The sequence below is a fragment of the Mixophyes fleayi genome, chromosome 4 (genome assembly GCF_038048845.1).
Source record: "Mixophyes fleayi isolate aMixFle1 chromosome 4, aMixFle1.hap1, whole genome shotgun sequence".
NCBI classification, from domain to species: Eukaryota; Metazoa; Chordata; class Amphibia; order Anura; family Limnodynastidae; genus Mixophyes; species Mixophyes fleayi.
The window spans coordinates 59,495,204-59,516,360 of NC_134405.1; the positions used below are offsets into that span (position 1 = coordinate 59,495,204).

The 21,157-nt window shown below is 39.9% G+C and overlaps 1 protein-coding gene across 3 annotated transcripts in view; it reads right to left on the minus strand.

Moving 5' to 3' along the window:
* Nucleotides 1–2,099: 2,099 nt before the first annotated feature.
* Nucleotides 2,100–21,157, minus strand: part of PPP2R2A (protein phosphatase 2 regulatory subunit Balpha) — a 20,919-nt gene continuing 1,861 nt past the window's right edge. Inside the window, exons 1-10 of one of the 3 annotated variants that reach the window (XM_075207183.1) lie at nucleotides 20,874–20,919; nucleotides 18,844–18,918; nucleotides 9,535–9,626; nucleotides 8,571–8,733; nucleotides 8,230–8,342; nucleotides 7,922–8,099; nucleotides 5,427–5,591; nucleotides 5,044–5,213; nucleotides 4,266–4,357; nucleotides 2,100–3,284 (exon numbers count right to left, since the gene is read on the minus strand). In XM_075207183.1, coding sequence (XP_075063284.1) covers nucleotides 3,005–3,284; nucleotides 4,266–4,357; nucleotides 5,044–5,213; nucleotides 5,427–5,591; nucleotides 7,922–8,099; nucleotides 8,230–8,342; nucleotides 8,571–8,733; nucleotides 9,535–9,626; nucleotides 18,844–18,918; nucleotides 20,874–20,904 — 1,359 coding nt within the window. In that variant the 5' untranslated portion in view covers nucleotides 20,905–20,919 and the 3' untranslated portion in view covers nucleotides 2,100–3,004. Of the gene's footprint in view, nucleotides 3,285–4,265; nucleotides 4,358–5,043; nucleotides 5,214–5,426; nucleotides 5,592–7,921; nucleotides 8,100–8,229; nucleotides 8,343–8,570; nucleotides 8,734–9,534; nucleotides 9,627–18,843; nucleotides 18,919–20,600; nucleotides 20,683–20,873; nucleotides 20,920–21,157 lie in introns of those variants that run through there. The other 2 variants (XM_075207185.1, XM_075207184.1) reach the window with 2 other exon arrangements.

Sequence of the window (21,157 nt, forward strand, 5' to 3'; positions counted from 1 at the left end):
CAAGAACATTTAGTAAATATACCCCTTAGTGTAGCACAACTAAAATCCATGAGTTGTATGCACACCTTACAACAGGATTCTTTTGTTTTGTTCCACACTAATTTCATAAAAAAAACAAACCAGAAAAAAACAAACATGACGTCTGTCAGCTATGACATGCGCACTGTTATAAAGAGAACATATACACACTATTATCAGACTAATCTAATAGCATATCCCTTACCTGCCCCAGCTATCAGGTGTATTACCGCTGTGCCTCCTTGCTCCCAAAAGCACACTCACTGTTGTGGTTGTTAATTGGGACCTTAGTTTAGAACTTAAGTTTGGACATGAATTTGACATCCTCACTCTGAAATTAGTTGTGGAAAATACAATATAAACCACATTCAGAGAAGATGGAACATCAGACTAAAGTTCCAATTGGTGCCATGTCCCGCTTAGTAACCACAATGCTGCAGTGTGCGGTCTGCCAGTAGCAGCGGACGCAGATTTTACAGTCATTTAAAAATGATGACCCAGGCTATAAGTTCTATAGTGAGAATATTAATGAATGATCCTTTAAAACACTGAGCCGGATAAACCAGATTATAATCTTACATGGGCATGAAAGGGCAACATTAAAGTTTTGGGAAAGTACCATCCTTCTTAATAGAACTCAAGGACTCAATTTTTAATACTCAACTATAAACCTAAATGAACAGCGATTATATATACATTTTATGACTGACACAAGACATGTTCATCTTGGATCAATTTCCACTTTTGTGGAAGCTTAATCTGGAATCATTTTGAAAGTGTAGACATAATGGCAGAGCCATTAGTCTCACTTGTATTCCTAGTCGTGCAACAATGGCTACAATCATCGCAGCAGAGCTAGCTGACAGCACCAGGGTGCACACAGACTGTGTTTACAGTAAATACATGCTTAATCTTAATGCTACTTAAGCTCAAGTCTGGGATATGTATATGTCATATTTAGTGTTACACACAGAAGGTTTTCTAAACATGAAGTAGTTGGTTGCTGGGGGCAACACCACATTTTTCCTTTGCACTAGTATTCATAACTGTCCACCAATAACAGAGGTTGACTATTCTGCTCTCTTCTCTGGGTCCTCCTAACTGCTCTCCATCAAGAGATCTGCTTGAACTTGAGACACTACCTCCTGGAACAGCAACATCATAGCAATAAATGGAAAAGCATTTCTAATCACTGCACCTAATTCCCTTCTCTGTAACAGTCTGATGTGAATGAGTTCTCTGTACAGCGCTGCGGAATCAGTGGCGCTATATAAATAAATGGTGATGATGAACAGTCTCCCATTACATAAGTGGACAGTAAGCTGATCCTGGAAGAAGCGTCCTTTCACCCGACATCTTTTAGTCTCTCATTCTGTTTATGTAAGATATCATCTGCCTCTTCTGGTACAATGTGAGTCCACACAATTTATATTATTCCATGTTGATATTTGTAATAACTGCTTCATACACCAATAAGAAACTGAAACTTGGCACTGTGCTTGGCGCAAAATGCTGTAGTTATGTCACCAGTCCCTAGTGAATGGGTAAGAAGCGGTCTCTTGAATATGTGTGTGTCCAGCCTATAAAATGGTATTGCCTCTGCAGCAAAGTGATCTCAGGATTTTCTAGTGTATGGATAGGAAGAATTGTGAGGACCACTGGTTTGGCCCACAAAATTGCTAGCATTTTAATTGCTAGGACAATGGTCAGTGAATCTAGATAAAATTAGTGTCTTGTGAGTGGTAGTAATGTATAGGATTAGTTCATGGCATAGTATAGTACCACATGGAAGTGTTAAATTGCAGAGAAACTATCCCATTGTTGTTTGCAAAGAGACTAAGGGGTAGATTTATAAAGGAAATGTGGAAGTATCAAGCATCTAGCTATCATTTATCTAGTAATATTCTCGAATCAATGATATCTAGAATCTGATTGGTTGCTGTGGGCAACACCTCCACTTTTCCTGTTTTAGTAAACTCTACCCTCCGACGTTATGACAGAATGAGAAATTGTTTAATCCAAATATATGAACAATGCATTAAGTGGTTAATACGTCTAATAATTTCTTTAACACACAAATATTTATTTTTTTCATTTGTCTTTTATTCAGTAGTTTTTATCCTTCGTTTTTTGGCTTTTTTATTTTTAAGTCCTTTTATTTTTCCCCCTTTTCGGCGCCAGACAAGGCAAGAAGTGATTAGTCAGGTCATCATTAAAATGAGAGACCAGGACACAACTCTCAGTAATAGCCTTGTTCCCCCCCGTGCCACATACCCTGCTACGGTCAACCCATTTCCCTGTGTGCTTTCTAGCGGTTGGATTTACACCAGCGCAGGGTAGGATGAGGAAGAGCAGGAAGTGGGATAGGAAGTACGGAAGAATGGATTCCTAAGACAGCAAGGGAGAGAAAAGGGGGGACGTCCAAAAAAAGCGAACAAGCCATGGAAAAAGAAATACAAATTTGAAAGAAAAAAAAGAAAAATTGGAGTGAATAAAAAACAAAAAAGAAAAAACAACAAAGATCATCGACTTTGGAAGAGGGGGGGGGGGGGGGGGGGGGGGGGTCAGGGGCAGAATTTATAAGGTTACAGAGATTAAATCCAGCCTCACCATTCTCCAGCCCTGCAGAAGGAACCATATAGAGTGCAGGCTGGTACTGCAATTGACATCACAAAATAAAAAAAGACAAAAAAATAAGTCTACACATCAGGCAAGATGGTTAAAAAGAAAGAAACAAAAAAAATACAGTAAACCCTGCCATTACCCCCACAGGGCAAGAAAACAGCAGGAGCAGGGGTTCACCCCGCGCAGCTATAAAAAGGATATTTGATGGCACCTTAAACACTGGAAAAGTCAGACGGGGAGGGACTGGCAAAAGTTCCCGCACTGTCAGAAGTTTTCTTCTGTTTTGGAACAGGGTACGAATTCTAGGCTCGACTATTGGAACTAGGTGGACTAAGGACTGTCCCACACGAAAAGGCCAGTACTAATTTACTCGGTCCTGGAATATATACAGGTTATTGGTGGTCGCCACAGCAATGATGTTCTCTTTAGGATGCCAGGCCGTATGCAGGATCTTCTTATTGAAGTCCAGACTGTCCACCGTGATCTCGTCCTTCTTTCGCTTGCCACTGGCGCACACTTTACGTGGTTTCAGCACCATGCGTGGCTTGCTGTTCTCCCGTGAAGCCTCCAGGGTTATGTCACGTTTGGTGCTGCGGTCAAACATTCGGAAGAAGTTGTTGTAGGAGCCGGTCATGACAACACTGCAGGCAGAAAGTGGTATAAGTGAACATAGGAATGCGAGTCACCACCACAAGCTATTTTTGATACCAGTCTTGAAGGGTACACAGTCCCAGCACATGAATTTTCAAACATAATTATCAGTACTATACCCTCTAAGGCAGTGGATTCCAAACTTTTTCAGTTCAAAGCACCCTTAGGGCCTCCATAATTTTTTCAAGGCACCCTAAGCCAAAATAATTACCAAGTAGTCCCCCGCCTTGCTTACCACTGGCCCTGGCCGAGGCACCCTTGTGAGACCGCCAAGGCACCCCAGGGAGCCTAGGCACACAGTTTGGGAACCACTGCTCTAAGGGTTGGTGCCAGCTCTATGTTTGTAGGGTCCTATAGTAATGATGGTGTATTCTTTAGCTAATGCTGTAATCATTATTAAACGTTCACTTTTATTGTGAAGAGGTTTACATCCCTTTCTGGCCTTATCTGTGTGGAGTTTGTATGTTCTCCCCATGTTGGGTTTCCTCCGGGTGCTCCGGTTCCCTCCCACACTCCAAAAACATACTGGTAGGTTAATTGGCTGCTATCAAAATTGACGCTAGTCTCTCTCTCTCTGTCTGTGTGTGTGTATGTTAGGGAATTTAGACTGTAAGCGCCAATGGAGCAGGGACTGATGTGAATGAGTTCTCTGTACAGCGCTGCGGAATTAGTGGCGCTATATAAATAAATGGTGATGGACAGTCTTGGATTTTCTTTCATTAGTTTTTTTTTTTTTTTTAAATCATATACACCTTTCTTACCTATACTATTTATCAGCAGATACCTCTACTAGTATATTTCACCCCCACAATCCCACCTCCATTTAACTCTTGAAGACATATTCAAAGCATTAAAAAAAAAAAGCCTGCAGCCAATGATGTCAGCAACCTGGTCCAATCAGGTGCAGTCACCAGGTGAGAAAGGTGTTACTGGTCTTATTACTAACCATCATCCCTCCTGCTCAAACTTACTTGTCAGGTCCGTTCCAACAGCACTCAAACTTGTCAAAGATGCAGTCATTCTCGTATAAGGAGCAGAGCTTACTCCTGAGGTATTCATGTACCTGCAGAGACAAAGCAGCGTAAATATTCATATGGTCGAACTGTCCACTCCTCAAACCAGCTTTCAGGAATATGTTCCTTACAAGAAATTGTGCAGCTATAATTAACAGAAAACAGAAGTGACAGCGGATTTATCAGATTTCCATTTTCGGGGTCAGTAAGGACACCACCCCCAACAACCCAACTAAACTGTCAACTTTTGCATCAGGGTCTTGTTTTGCCTTCTTCTGGTCAACACAAATAGAACTTATATCTACCGTGTAGACCAGGGGATCCCAAACTTTCTTAGTTCGAGGCACCCTTAGGATCTCCATAATTTTTTCAAGGCACCACTAAGCCAAAATAATTACCAAGTAGTCACGCGCCTTGCTTACCACCAGCCCTGGCCACGGCACCCCAGGGAGCCACGGCACCCAGTTTGGGATCCACTGGTGTTGACCATAATCTTTATCTCATCCCTACGATGTAGTTACAGACAACCGTTTAACAGAGGTTCCTAATATTTTTCTTTTTGCAACACACCCGTCTTGTAATTCATATTTTCAGGAAACACATCCGTGAAAGTTAGAAACCCGCTAAGACACCCAAGTTCTTTAATACAGCGGATCTAGCAGTCCAGTCTAGGTCAAACAAAATGTATTTATATCTAGACTTCTTTCGGTCTGGCTTCCTATCATATCATGGTCACCTGATATGTTTCCACCGGACGGCTTTCCATATTCAAGTCCCAGATTTTGACAGACAAGTAGTCCCTGGTCATCATGTATCTGCCATTGTGGCTGAACTTTACATCCGATATAGAAGAGATAATCTCGGAGAAGAATGACCTATTGCTGGGATCTTCCGGCTCTTCGAACACTGAGGATATAAAGATATTGCTACTTTACACACTGCTTACATAAAACTAATAGACGGGTGGGGGCACCTGCAATTCACAGCCAAAAACACAATTCTTATAATTACACAGATCTGCTGTATAAAGGACAGAAAACAGAAAGGATAATAGTGGTAGAAAAGGGGAGCACTATAGGGTGTGTTCACGGCTGAATAATTGGTTACGCGGTGACTTACACTTGGAGTGGCGATCACACAGCGCTGACTCCCGCATGTCACACAGACGGATGGTGCCTTTGCTGCTGCTGTATACAAAAGTGTTGCAGTGATGTGGGTGGAACTCCGCTGCTGTGATCACCTCTGTCAACTCTTCCATGTTGGCAGGTTTGATATCTACGATGTCTGGAGCTGGGAGTGAAGGAAACGTACTATAGAATCTTAACGGTCTGCGCTATTTATCTTTCCGGATACAGGAACCCATTTCTAAAAAGGGCTTTCCTCACCTTAATAAGATTGAAGAGCTTACACACATCAGTCACTTACACACATCTGTGGCAGAATGGTGGCTTAGTGGTTAGCACTTCTGCCTTACAGCACTGGGTTCATGAGTTGGATTCCCGACCATGGCCTTATCTGTGTGGAGTTTGTATATTCTCCCCGTGTTTGCGTGGGTTTCCTCCCACACTCCAAAAACATACTGGTAGGTTAATTGGAGGCTATCAAATTGACTCTAGTCTCTCCCTCTGTCTGTGTGTGTGTGTGTGTATGTTAGGTAATTTAGACTGTAAGCTCCAATGGGGCAGGGACTGATCTGAATGAGTTCTCTGTACAGCGCTGCAGAATTAGTGGGGTTACATAAATAGATTATGATAAAGGGTTTTCGCTGGAATTAAACCAAAAAAGATTGTGTAGAGGAGGAAAAATAAAATGTATTCCTAATGTGTCCTAAATACTGCAAGCTGACTACGAGCACCGGGTAGTCAATAACTAGAATATTTTCTACATATTCAACTTTTATAATAGTTACATTTTACGATTATGGAGGACAAAGAATAATAAAAGAAAAATTGCAAAACTGGTGAAAACTTCCCCAGCAATAAATCCATAGTTATTTAAAAGGACGCGAGAACAGCCCAGTTCTTCATCACTACATAAACACTATTACAGCGCATGAAACATACTTACTGTATGAAACATGACAACCTTCGCCAATTTATTGAGTTTTCCCCTTGCAGGAAACTTACACATTGGAAACCCCAGAAAATTCTGGGATAGAAATCAGATAATGAAAAAAAGCTAAAAGTATAATATTCGCCATTATAAAATAATTGTAGTGACTTAACGTAAACGACAAGACAAAAACCATTCAGTGCACAAAAGGAGTTCCTTTTAAATGCTTTATGTTGATTGTAAACAGTGGTGAACAAAGTTACCATGGGCCCTGAGCAGTATCAAACCACAGGCCCCCTACTCCACACTTGTGTCCCATACACCGGGAATAATTCTTCAATGTTTTTTACCATACACCAGGGGTGTCCAACCTTTTAGCTTCCCTGGGCCACATTGGAAGACGAGGAGTTGGTTTGGGCCGCACATAAGATACACTAACAATAACGATAGCTGATCATCCAAAAAAACCATAGAAAACATAGTTAACATATATATATGAAAAAAAAAGTGATATAGATATATATATATATATATATATATATATATATATATATCACTTTTTTTCAAATCCCCCTATACTTACCTTTCAATCGCCCTGTTCAAAAAATCCTCTCTAGTTATTATACTATAATCACTTTTTGTATTGTTTCGATGCAATATCAATAAAGTGCATTTATGCCAGGCATTGTATATCAGGGTGCCCTGACCAGGCCTGCGGTACCTGACATATACATCACTGTGACCCCAAATTGTGACCTGTTTTGCTAATTACACCACTATGTTAGTTAAGGGATAACAACTTATAATGGGCCAAAGAGAATAATATATAATGCCCCATTAGTATTACAAGTAGAAGTATGTAGCAGGGAGATAAGGTCCATGATGCTCCAGGACCAGGTGACTTTTATTCACTGGTCAGCGTCCCTTGAAATAATAAAAAAAAATCCCCCTTAACTTACCTTTTAATCGGCTTGTTCTCCTGTCCTCTTCTCTTTTTGTCTCCAATTCTGTGCTGCCGATTGTTCTTCTCGCGCGGGTGACTCCTCTGTGCTGCGCGCCGCAATGGATGTTGGGCGTGATGACATCACGCCCGACATTCACTGTGAGCACCGCACGGAGGAGACAAGGAAGGGAGCCGGAGTACCAGCTGACGTGACCGCAAGGTAAGTATTTTCTTTTCTTATTTTTGCAGGATTTTTTTTTCCATTAACAGTGCTGCCCCCTTGCCATAACCAAAACTCCTTCTGGGCCACATTTACAGGCGTGCTGGGCCGCATTCGGCCCGCGGGTTGGACAACCCTGCCATACACTCTTAGGTTGCAAAGTCTTCACCCTAATTATGTTGATATACACTGGAAGATAATTGTGAACGGGTCAAAGTGCAGAAAGTGACATCACCTTGCAATTTCAAATTCTCACCTATGATCAGTAATATAAATAGCATAATTATAAACAAATTGAAAAGAGCCTAAATTAAACCATGTTTGGATAATTTCCATTTTTCACAAAAATCCACGTAATTTTTTTTTTTAAAAACCACTGTCAAAAGTATTGAAGGATACTAAAGCTCCTGTCTGTGATCTCCAAATGCCAAAGGTTGACACGTAGGTCGTCTGCCGACAAGTAAGTCTCATAGTCACTGTTGACAGAGATAGAATTGATGTGATACGTGTGAGCGTTGGCAAATATCCTACGTGGACTTGCTTCAACCATCAGGTCCATGGGGCGGAATACTGGCACCTTCAACAAAAGAAAATAAAGAATTGAGCCTCCAACGCAGAAGGAGTCGTCATATTGTAGAAGCAGTATTGGTACTGAATTGTTATACTGGAAGTTATAACTACAGATGGAGGAAAAGTGGAGAACTTACCCTGAGCGTGGTCACAGTGGTTGGATCCCTATATCTCCCATTTTCCTCCTTAAGGTTGTAACCCTCTGGTCTTTTGTCACGTTCACTGATTTTCCACAGCTTGATAGTTTTATCTGCGGAAAAAAGTCAATCTTATTATGTTGACGCCACAAATAGCACTGCATACACTCCAACATCTCCAGTGCCTCTTCTGTTAAAACAAGTGACAGAAATCCAAGCGCCAAGTAATTGATTGCGATATCCAGTCTAACAGTGATGACTGTACCCAGCAAAAGCAATTTGCTTGCCTGCAGCGCATAGCCTTTAAGTCAGCAATACAAATATAAACAAAAACAGCTCACCATTTGTAGACAACAGGAACTGTGCTGCATTCTTCTGTGGTAACCATCGGATCTTATTGATCTTCTCTTCAATTTCTAAACTCTTCAAGTAGTCAAATTCAGGCTCGTGGCTCTGAAAAGTGCTATAGACACTATATTCCCCTCTGTGATACGGGCTCTTACTCTGCAAAGAACAGCATAGAGGAACAATTCAATGCCATCTGAAGAATCCATGCTTTTACATTCAACTTCAAACTATCCCCATCCACAATTATGTGTGCACTTTCTGATGACCCCTAGGTGGCAGTAGCTGACTTGTATAAAACAATGACGACTGTTGGAATTAAAATGCATTGTAAGGTGTAATAAGAAAACTACCAGCTATGAGCCTGGGAACGCCTGTCGTTTTGTACAAGACACTGAAGACAGTGCTGATCACTTACCATAATCACTGCAGTTCCAGATCGTGGAGGGGTTATAATCAGGGAGGTCCTCCCAGATATAAGCACTGGTCTAAGTAGGCCTGTCCATGTTTCAGTGACATTCAGTGGGTAAACATACATACATACATACATACATACATACATACATACACACAAAATGACACAATGTAGGCTATAAGGGGCCTTCAGCTGGTGTAGGCATCAAGCAAACTCTACGAGCTCGGTGAAGTGAGAGAAACCAATCACAACAGCATAATTTCTAAATAGAAGGTTTACATACAAATCAGTTATCTTTTAAACACCCATATGCATCAATTATACTGTACTTATGTTGTCTATTCAAGTATATTAATGATAATATAATCTAGGCAATTAGAATTTTGCACAAACTATTATAATACTACTAAAGAGGATCATGGCAAACCACCGATAATACTATGGGCCAGCCATGTTTTGGGTCCAGGCCAAGGGGGTTAAAGACCCAGGAAAGTAGCTTTAGGGAATACCGATCAAAAAGGTGCAGCATTTCAGATCATACTAACCTCCTGCTGGAAAATGACCACTCGTCCTCCTTTATCTCCAGTGGCTAATAATTCTCCAGAATGATTAAACTCTACTGTAGATATGATATCAGCTGTAATGACAGAAGGGTTTGACATATGTTGATATGTTTATATGTGGAAAGACAACTTTATACAGCACACATCAATTCATGCCTAGCGCTGGCTGCCTTCAGTCATTCAAGACGTAGATACACAGTCTTATTCATCTGCACTCTGGCAATACTATAATTTTTGTGTTTTTTCCTCTGATGAATGTAGCAGTCTAACACAGGTGACCCTCTCTCATGCTCAGACAAGCTTTTGTTTCTTTTTTTAAAACCAACAGGTGGATTGTTAAAGCCCTCCCCCATAAAGTTCACACAAAGGTACATTGATAATACAGGTGCCTGTTTGAATCAGACAAGTGGTAGTAGTAGGGGCCCCTCTGTGTATGACTGTTGCAGGCAATGGGGGATCCGCTGAATTGCCAGAGTGTAGGCGAATAATATTTTGGATTTTATCCTACTCCATTCCATCTAGAACTACATACTGATCTGAAGACAATCTTTACTTAAACTCGGAACAGTAACAGGAAATAACCACCTGGTTATAGACCTGGATCTTTAGGGATAATCTGAAGCAAGTTAACCAATATAAAAAAAATAGGAGTACATTATTAACAGACCTGACAAATAAAGCTCTATACATAATACCGGGTTTCTCTCTGCCTCCACATGGCCATATGACTTCCAAGCATTCTAATTATTCATTCTAGTCTAACTTGTACACGACACCTTTTGCTCAGACTACATGCTCAAGTAATATTTGCGCACAATGTGTAGCGACACAAAACAGTTCTCTCCGTTCAACTCTAGGTACACAACACACAAGTTTTATCCCCTGTGTTAGTGCTGCACAACCAGGAGATAAACCACATGTATATCATAATGCAAGATAACCGGGACACTTCTTCAGTGAGAGGCAACCTGATGCACTTCAGGGGTAGCATAGCTGGCCCTCTATCCTGAAAAAGGGCTGCACATTACCCACAATCACAATAATAAGTTACATTTAGATCAAAGAGACACCACTCTGTAATAACATCAACAGGTATTTTAAACAAGCGTTACAAGATATAATAATAAAAAAACAAAAAAACAAACAAAAAGTATTTGTCTTCATATGTGGTGCTGCTGAGGAGTACCGAGTACATGCCTGGCTGCTGTCTATTTGGACACACAAGTGCTTTAGGGATGGTATAAACTGCCTAGCAGACATGTAAGGCAGGACTCAGCAAACTAGTCACTATAGTGACTGGGAAATACAGGAGGAGCGGAGACGGAATATCAATAGTGCAGTGGAGTTAGATCACAACTAGAGGCATAGCAACAGGGGAGCCGTGATCCCCTTGTATCTGTCTTGTCTAGGGTGCAGGCACCACATGTTCTGGGGTCTCACACGGAGGAGGTGGAGGCACTGCCACATTGGCACTCATACTGTACTATCCAATACTAGCTGCATATATAGACTGGGACATATAGAAAGGTTTGCAAATTTATCTGGGTCCTAAATAATAGACATGCCTTGATTTGATGATTAAGGGGTGCAGAAGAGCAATCAACATTTCACGTCAGAGAGTCTGCGGTGCTTAGCTTACGCGTTATTCTAGAATACACAAATCATACTATATATTCAAGCCAGTAAAAAAATAAATATATATGATATTTACCTACTCTTATTTCTGAGGTCTTTACTTATAAACAGCGAGTTCTAATGTCATGGCTTCAGTGCGTTCAGAAAGAAAACTAGTGTATTATAAGGAATAAGCATTCTAATGCAAAGTATTACAATTATTATTATAGATCACCTTAGATTTCTGTGACCTATATAAAAGTCAGCCTTCATCTGGGCAGCTATGAATATTCAGCAGTATTAATGAGTGCGCAAACATCCCGTTGACTGGCAGGACAAACTTCCTGCAACACCATCAAGCTGTCATCTGCTTTCAGTACATTGTTTCCTTGATCGCATGAGCTCAGTGTCACAGGAACTTCTGCCCACACCAATAACCTATTTAAAAGATGCCCAAGGCATTTATGACTGAGACAGCTTTAGATTTATAGAATAGTCTGAATAATGGTATGGAGGCACAGTGGTTACCATCGCACAGCACTGGTTTACTTCCAACCAGAGCCCCTATCTATCTGTGGGGAGATTGCATGTTCTCCCCGTGTTTGCGTAGGTTTCCTTCAAGTCCACCAATTTCATCCCACAATCCAAAAACACTGGTAGGTTAAAAGGCTGCCAAGAAAAAAATAAAATAAACCCTAGTGTGTATGTGTGTGGAAGGGAATTTAAGACTGTAAGCTTTAATGCTGCAGGGACTGATTTGAATTATGAAATATTGACTGTATTATATAAATAAATGGTGATAAACATTTATAGCTGACAATGCAAACAGGCATTTGCATGACAGGTACGAGAAAACCCTTTCGGGGGTAAAGTCTGCAGAGTATGGACCAGCTTTTCTTCATTATCTTAAAATAAAGACACTACTTGATATTAATATATATCAAAGTCTGTGCACTATTGAGCGGAATACTACACATGAATAACAGGTCACTAGATAACCTGCTCTCTCACACCACTATGCGGAAGGTTTCCATAGCAAAAATAGACACAGAATGACAGACCGCTTCACAGATCGGCATCAGATCATATTAGGACAGTCATAACTGTCCTACTGCTGCTTGGATGGGAACATGTTCAAGAGTGTAAAACTGAATGAAGCTGGGAAATAAAATGTTTCATGATGAAATGAGAGGGATTCGGCAATTCCTTTCTTTTACCCCTTTCTGCAATGTAAAGCATGCCACACTGGCACTTAAGTAAACTACAAATGAAGTGTCACATGTACTATGCCTAAAAATGTCACACGCCTTACCAGTATATGGGTGAAAGGGTTTTTTGTTTGTTTGTTTTAGCAACTTTCACTAATCAAGGGAAGGATATAAGAAGACTAGAAAGACTTAAATATCCTGTGGAGCACGGCCTTGTTCATCATAAAGAAATGGAGACAATGTAGCACAAATGTAAATTTGTTTTGTATAAAACAGGCAGTTCTTAAAAGCAGATCATACGTGGAGAAGGGTACTTGTATGGTAGCACATATGGCAAATCTGATAATGTCACAGTCCTCCCTGGCACCTTACAAATCTGCAATTTAAAAAAAGGTGGACCACCTCCTTGACCGCTGGCCTTAAGGCTAGGCACTAGTTTTGGCACATTGAGCCTGAACCCAAACACTATCTGTACCGTCAGGCATGGTGACAGAAGCAAAATACTGCCGGGATGATTTTCTGCTTCGGGGACTGTAAAACTCAGTAAAATAAGAGGGCAGAATGGACAAAGCAAGATACGGGATAATACTGGGAGAATAACATTTCGCAGGCTGCAAGATACCTAGTTCTTGGGAGAAGAGGTCTATTACAAGGACCCAAAGGAAAAGCCACAATGAAGCAGCTTAACTACAAAAAAAATAAAATAAGGGAGTGAATACTAATGTAAGCAATCATTGTGTTTTCATTGGAATGTTTTAGGAGATTTTTTTTTTTATACATTACAGTATTTTGTGTTTCTGAATAATTCCAATTTGATTCCATGATGTAAGAAAAGATCTATAGTCCGTGTATTTTCTCATTGTTTTTTCTCTTCTCTTTACAAACCCAGCAAACTATGTTTGTTTTAGAACAACTATAAGCAAATACAAAATTACAATATTGAAGGTTTGTTGTTTTTGTTTTGTTTTTTCTTCTTCTTAGTCTATATTATGAAAAGCTGCGCACAGTGACGCCATATTAGCAGTGGCAGAGTTTCCATTCCGGTCCATATAATGAAGACTACAGATATAATGGGTTTAAATAAAAACAAAAAAGGTATTAACAATCGCTTATCTTTTTCATTACACCTGTGTGTTTGGTTTGATTGGTCATGTGACGCGTACATTACTCCTGTATGATGTACATCTTGTCACTGCGATTTAATGACATTTACCTTTATTTGCATCATTAGAATTTATGCTCGAGAAAGATCTGGACCAGCTCAAAACATTGCAGAAATAAATACTACTTATTCACACCTCATTAATCTTTTGTCTACTGGATTCAGTGTACTACATATTTGGTCTTGTACATGTAACTTATATATCCTTATAATTTACACTAGAAATCAAGACAATAAATAATTTTTGGGAGTGAATCTCTTACAGAACGACAACTCCTCTAGGAGAATCCATCTCCACTATGCAAATGGATTGAACAATAAAGGTTCAACAGTCCCATTTAACTAAACGTCAGGACAGAGTTTCAAAACAGCTGAACAAGCTAATATTACCGCTCACATACTGTGAGGGAGAGAGTATAATCTCACATTACACATAGGTAATGGTCTGATGTTTCCACAAGACTCCATCATTACACTCTGATACCAGATACAAGTCTCACTGACACTACACACAGATGTGCAGCAGTCTGCAGGAGGTCAGGCTATGACATTAAAACCTTGTGCCATCACAACAGCTGTTAAGATAAACACACATAGCATGCTACACAGCTGCATCTCACACAAGCACGCACACAGTCTAACCTGCCACTGAAAGGCTGTAAAATCCAAACTTGTGAAGGCAGGTCTGGAAAAACTGGTCTGGGAGTTCACTTCTGGGTGGAAAAAAACCAAGTTATCCAGCAAAATGCCAAAGTGATCACCAGCTCAGGTGAAAAATCCCACACAAATACTCCTCTCTACATTATCCCTGCAGATCATTTTATGGATTTGGAGATATATATATATATATATATATAAAATGAAACTGATGTGTTCAAGTCTAAACATCTGAGGGCTTTGAAATCAGTCATTTTTATTGGCAAAACAATTTATTTTCATTTATTATCTTATAGGGCGTACTACATAAAGGCCATGTCTTTGGACCATAACTGTTAAAGTGTACCAATAACTGGCGCAGTGGAAGCGGTCTTTTGTGGTCTGAACCCGTATTTATGTAAAAGTCACTTAACCAAATGCCTGGTGCCTCAGGGATGTCACTAGCTCCTTGTGAATGGATATGTTGCGTTCTCATGGATATTGGCTCATAATGGCTGCCAACACTGAGTGTAGGTGACAGGTAAACCATTTAAGGTGCTAGAACACATAAAATAATAATAATAAAAAAAAACAATAGTTTCCTTATACTCAATCACCCTTATGTTCATATATTTGTTCATATATCCCCCAATTTTACACTACTTTACGCCTCAACACCGCAATATCCCTCAAACGGTACTTTGTGCTGTCACAGAACTGAACACTAATTTGGGGTGGGGGGTAGGGTAAGTTTTGGTGCCTATTTCAGCAAGAATTCAATAAAATGTAATTCCTGTTTTAGTAGTGTAGAGGATTTAAAATAATATACAGAATGTAGGACTGGATATTTTTGGTGAGAAAAGAATAAGGTTTTTTGTCTTTAACAGTTTATTCTACAGTAAAAAAAAAAATCTCTATGGAAAGATTTGTTGACAGTTTACATGCTGAAACAAGCTGCTGGAAACTAATATAATGTTATCACAATTGCATAAAGAAGCATAGGCACAGCATTCTGTTTAACAGATTTATACATAAGAAGTTGGTGTAGAACACACAAGTACTGTGTCCAAAAAAATGAATAAATGCATAGCTCAGTCTATGGAAAACAGTTGTGCTTTTGTCCTATTGAGTTTAAGTCTATCTTTTAATCTATTCAAACAAAGAAATTTGAAACAGATGAAATCATACATATAGGGACGGAACAAATACTTGAGCACACCCATATTGCCTAAGAACAATTATTTCCTACATCAACCTGCACTCAGTATAGACAGTGGAAATGACATCACTTGCAGTCTTCCTCCTGTGCCAATAGCAGTAAAATAATCACAAGACACAGGTTGCCTCCATCACTTCTCTAGCTGCATCCTTAGCCGTCCCAGCATCCTCTGCTCCATTGGGCATTAACACAGCAATCACATGCAGCAAGGAACTAGAGGTTACCGCTCCATTCATACTCAGCCATTGTTGGGCAAAACAAAAGATGGTTCAGCACACATCTCAGTCTACTTCCACTAGATTATATACTCTTTGCTGTTGTGCCAGTGGTAAAAAAAATTATATATTATGGAGAAAAGGGTTTAAATTGCACACGCATACTTTACAAACCTATCCCAAGAACAATAGCGACACATAATACATCTAAAAGATTTTCCCCTTTAATTAATGCAAAGAAAATCTATACAGAATTATTGATAAAATCTATAATCAATTTTAAAGTTAAAAATATATGCGGTGCAGTGAAATTACAACACTAAGCCATGATGTTAGATTTCGGTGGCTTTGTTTAATTAAAATGTATGACTAGCCCGTATGAAATATATAGACTTGTATTTCTCCAAGAGAATAGCATAAACAGCAAGAAATACGTCAGTGAGCTGGTTACAAGTCTGGACACATCTGATGCAGGGGCTGTGGCAGTAAAAAGAAGACAAGTAACAGAACAGCGAGAGCTTGTTCACATCTGCAGTGATTCAGAGGTAGTGGTCACCAAAGGGCTAATAATACGTGGAACTGGTACAAAGGCCAATAAAACATGTAGTAAAGTATAGATATTTAGCGGCAAAGAAGAACAATGCAATAGAATGGAAATGTGGGTGTAATACTGAAGTAAAATGCCTGATATAGTAACAAGTCTCCCCCAGAATGCTCCCTGTTACCACGTAGCTGAAACTGTGGGACGGAGGATCATGTAATGGCTTAATCTGGAATGAGGAAGCGCACAGAAGCCTAAAACGCCATGCACCCAAGTAATTCATTTGTTGTTTTCAAATGTGTTACACAAATATGCTATGTGCAGATTGGTAGATTCAAATACATGGGTTGTTTAAACAGTGTATTATTAAAACGAACAGTATGTATGGATCACTTTGCTAGGATTTTGTTTTAATCAGTCTGTCCTCAAACATCTACCTCTCACTCTGCTCCTACCGCTGTGCATGACGTCACTGAGAAGACTTGATGCTAGCTATGGGCTCAGTGGTGTTTCAGCATTAGCTGGAGTCGGCCGTTTCGCTGCTTGATCACACAGCCGACTCCGGTCAAAGATGGCTTCCTGGTAGACAACACTTTCCCAGCAGAACTGTCCATCAAAGCCCTGCACTGATGTGGTGACTGAATTTGCGGGTCCCTTAAAGGGGTAACAACTATGCATGTGCTGCCCTCTATAGCGATAACACCAACACACCCCTCCCCTTTCCATAGCAGGGATTGACAATTAGAGAGAAAATACAATAACTTCTAGAAAACAAAGGAATATTGCACATGTAACTAACTAATGTCGAGGTAAAATGTGTGTTTATTCTAGAGAACTAAAATAGGCGAATCAGTCTGATTTCAGAGAATAACATAAGCTGCAGCAACTTGTTCACCCGCCCCTGCATAGTTTGCTTTCATCAATCCTACAACAATAACTGCATTTTTGCTGATAAAACAGAATCAGCACTTTAGAATAGATCAGCAACATACAAGTAAACAGACCTCAGACCATGTTTTACATCAGCTGTTAGACAGAACATTCTGTATGTTTGGTGAGGGGCAGGTACTGAGGATCCCTGTGTATTCATCAGTGTCCACCTTCTTATTGTGCAGCATAAGCTGCTATTTTACACTACAAAGTCATGATCCGCTCTGGGTGATCGTATGGGATTACACACAGTAGCTCCAATCTGTGATTTTAGAGCAGAGAAGACTGCACCCAAACACTAAAGCTGGGTACACACTACACAGTTTTCATCCAATAATTGGCTAAATCAGCCGACATACGACCTCTCGTTCAAAAGTCGGGTCAGTGTGTGCAGTGACACAATGGTCGAAAGTCTGCCCAAATTGAGATTGTCGCCTCATTTGGTTGGTCGTACCGTTTTCGTTCCAATCTCGTTTCCGTTGTGTAGTGTGTATAAACTTCCAACCGATCCACAACAGTGAGTATGAAATTACAGTCATTGCTCACGACAACATAGCTGTAAAAAGTCGCTAAAAGGACGTCGGCTCTTCCCTTTATCGTCCTAAACAAGACTAGTGTGTATGCATGCCATGGACCGAGCGATCGAAACATCGATCGCATGTAAAATCGCTCACGTAAAAAGTTGGTTGAAATTTCTGTAGTGTGTACCCAGCTTAACTGTCCAAAACGCCACCATCTACACAGTAGCATATTGGTAATGGCAAACAACACTACATAAAAATAATAAAGCACTATATATAGTAGTATTTTAAAAATATATTACTAAAGTCTTGGAGATAAATGTTATACATCTAAATGACCAGAAGAAAAAAATGTAAATTAAACATTGGCTTATAAAAAAACAAAAAACTATTACTAGGATTCATGAATATATTAAAGTGTTTCAAGAGCTTATTAAAACTGAATATATTTGAGAAAGTTCTGTTCATGGGGAGGTACACAATGTAGACTTCTTTTCAGTAATCCCACTGAAGGACACTGCAGGCAGCCTCTTTATATCCACCCTTAGCCAAAAATGCAGATTACAGAGAACAATAGCTTGCACTCAGCTTCATAGCAAATGTAAATGCAATGTCAAATATTTCCAGTGTTTGGCTTTCAAGGTAGGGGCATTGTACATATATAAAGGCAGCTGGTATGTATTGCCCTTTAGCGAGTATGATCATGTCACAAAGTATACATTTCTACTACACTTCTATTAATGAATGCAATATATTATAGTTGCTATTTCAAGCTTGTGACTATTTTAGTCTACATACAGGTCTAGAGCCCTTATACACACATATAAAATTGCATACTTTGTAAATATACACATTTGCATATGTGATTATGGCTAAACACTCCCACATAAGCTTATATGTACATCTGCAATTGCACTATAATGTAAAATCGTTTGGGGGAGGGGGGCGGGGGGCGTTAAGATGCGTCCATGCAATGTTGGATTTGGACACTAACCAACCTGGATTTTAAAAATAAATAAATAAATAAATAATAAAAAAAAAATACGGATTTAGGCTAAATCTGCTCTTTATGTCAACACTACATATGTTCAAAACTGTGCACAAAGTATAGTGAACAAATTAACTTTTATTTATAAAGAGAAAAAAAAAAAAAACATTTTAATGGCAGTGCTAATTTAACATACAGGATTCAGATGCCAGCCACTCGCCATTAAGAGCATTATGTACTAGAAGCAAATGTTTTACCTTCTGATACATCGTCCTCCACTGCTCCCTTCACCTGAGAAAAACACCATTGAATATCATTGCCTCCGCCAGCTCCTGGAACAAAACATGAGAATAGTAAGTACTGCACAGACAACAAGAGTAATACAGAAACGGACAAGACAAAAACATTACTGTACAGACATCAAGATTAAGGAGTTCTACACTGTAATCTTTACATTAACGTATCTTTCACCACCTACAACACCAGTGTGATACTGTTAACAGTGGTCAGTCACCCCAGGGTACGCGGTTAAGAGAGCCAGTGTGCCAATATCTTCACCTGGAAGATTGCATTGCTCACCTACGCAATCTGAGTGACATGCAAGCCATGTTACCACTTGGCTATGGAGCTGCTAAACATGGGAGCAGAATCAACTTGCAATTTCAAACTTCCCAGCCCAGTTGGACATGCAAGCTGCTGTGGAAGGGAGGTCTCCTAAAGACACTGCACGTGTAACCATAGAACACCTTTCTATCAGGATGGAAAGAGGCACAAACTCGGCAATCTGAGAAACACAAGCAGCAAAAAGCAAATAAACCCATTGTAACTTATATAATAAATCCGCTTTTCAATAAAGTTTCCCACTCATCAACATTGGGTGCTACATGGATTAGAAATGGGCCGTGGGTTCTGTGTCTGCGTGGGTTTCATTCTGGGTGCTCCAGGTTCCTCCCATGCACTAAAGACATACTGGTAGGTTAATTGGCTACTGACGAAATTGACAATACTTGTGTTCATGCGGCAGGGAATATATAATGTAAGCTCCGCTGGGGTTGCTATCAATGATTAAATACAGTTTATAAATCCCTGCATAATATGTAGGTCCTATATAAATTGATGTAAATAACGAGCAGCGAAACAGTGCAGAAGGAATAGTAGGACTTTATAGTATTAATCTGTACAATTATCCTACATCATCATGAACAGGTCTTTCAGAAAGACAAGCGCAAACAATAGGATCTCTGCAGTGATAGCAATAGCAGGAGTGGTAGTGTCCTACTTATTAATGGTGCCAGAGATGGTTAAGGACCCCTGCATTTTAAAGTATACATTAAAGCATTCAGGAAAAGTAAATCTAAAAAGAGAAATCACACTATGTTAAAAAGATCAGTCATTTAAAACTTTCAAGCTATTGCATTGATTTAGTACTACAAATACTATGAACACTATGCAAATTGTGGACACCCCTCTCTGCAGGACAGAAAATAATATGGGACCCATTAAGTTGCTTTGCAGCACAAAGGAAATTTTCACACTCCAACTAGAGTGCGAGTAATCTCAAATGTTTAAATAACTCTGTCATGGAATAGGGTTTTACAGATATATCTATAAGTCACAGGATACCCTTTCCATGAGAATTATTATTTAAAATACCCCACACACAGCAAATCAAACATCACCTATGTATATTAAATCTTACAAGACTAATTAAAAACTGCAAACTACGTCACACCCAATGTATTTTTAATTAAGTTCTCTCATCCTTATGCGACTCATGAACAATTAACATTAAAGATCTTGGTGATCTGTGGATACATCAATGGCAAGCCGTGGCCAATCAATCCACAACAAGTATACATTAGAAAAAGATTCTCGTCTACAAATGCACAGAGCAGACTTGTTCAAACAAGAAAGGGAATGTTCCCGCTTCAGGAAAATGAAGCACGGGTAAAAATAAAGACTTTCTACATCAACACTTCTAGCAGGTACACAGAGTTTACGCAGTAAGGGCTACCCAGAAACACCGCTCTCGGAGAAAACTTCTGGAACATTGATTGCATCTGGGGACACAGCTGCCATTCACAGAAATCCTGCACCGCCCTCACACTAAAGAGTTACTAGTTCCGCCGATACAGGAAGGAGCAGTGTCTCAATCTCCTCACACCTCAGGAGGTGCGTGCAGAAACCGAACTCAGCCATGTAACAACATGCCCAAGATAACTACAGTGCAGATCTCAGATTGTGAGCATTGCAAGGCCCAAGAAATGTACAGTGTTTAATATAATACCAGGCAATAGGAACTGGCGAGGGTAAACCATGGTGAGAGTTAAACCCCAGCGACTGATGTGCTTTGTCAGATTTGCTTTCTCACAAGGAGAGGATGTGCTGAAAGGATGCAGTGATGCTGTGGAGAGGCATGGGGGTGGGGGAAGGCAATGGATTCTAGCACAATGTACCAGCAAATAAAGGGAGGACCTCCCCACAGGAAGAAAATGCAGGGGTGGTAGGAGCAAGCATCCGGCCCAGAAAAAGGCTTTCTGCATTTCTCAAGATGGAATAGAAATCCCTAGA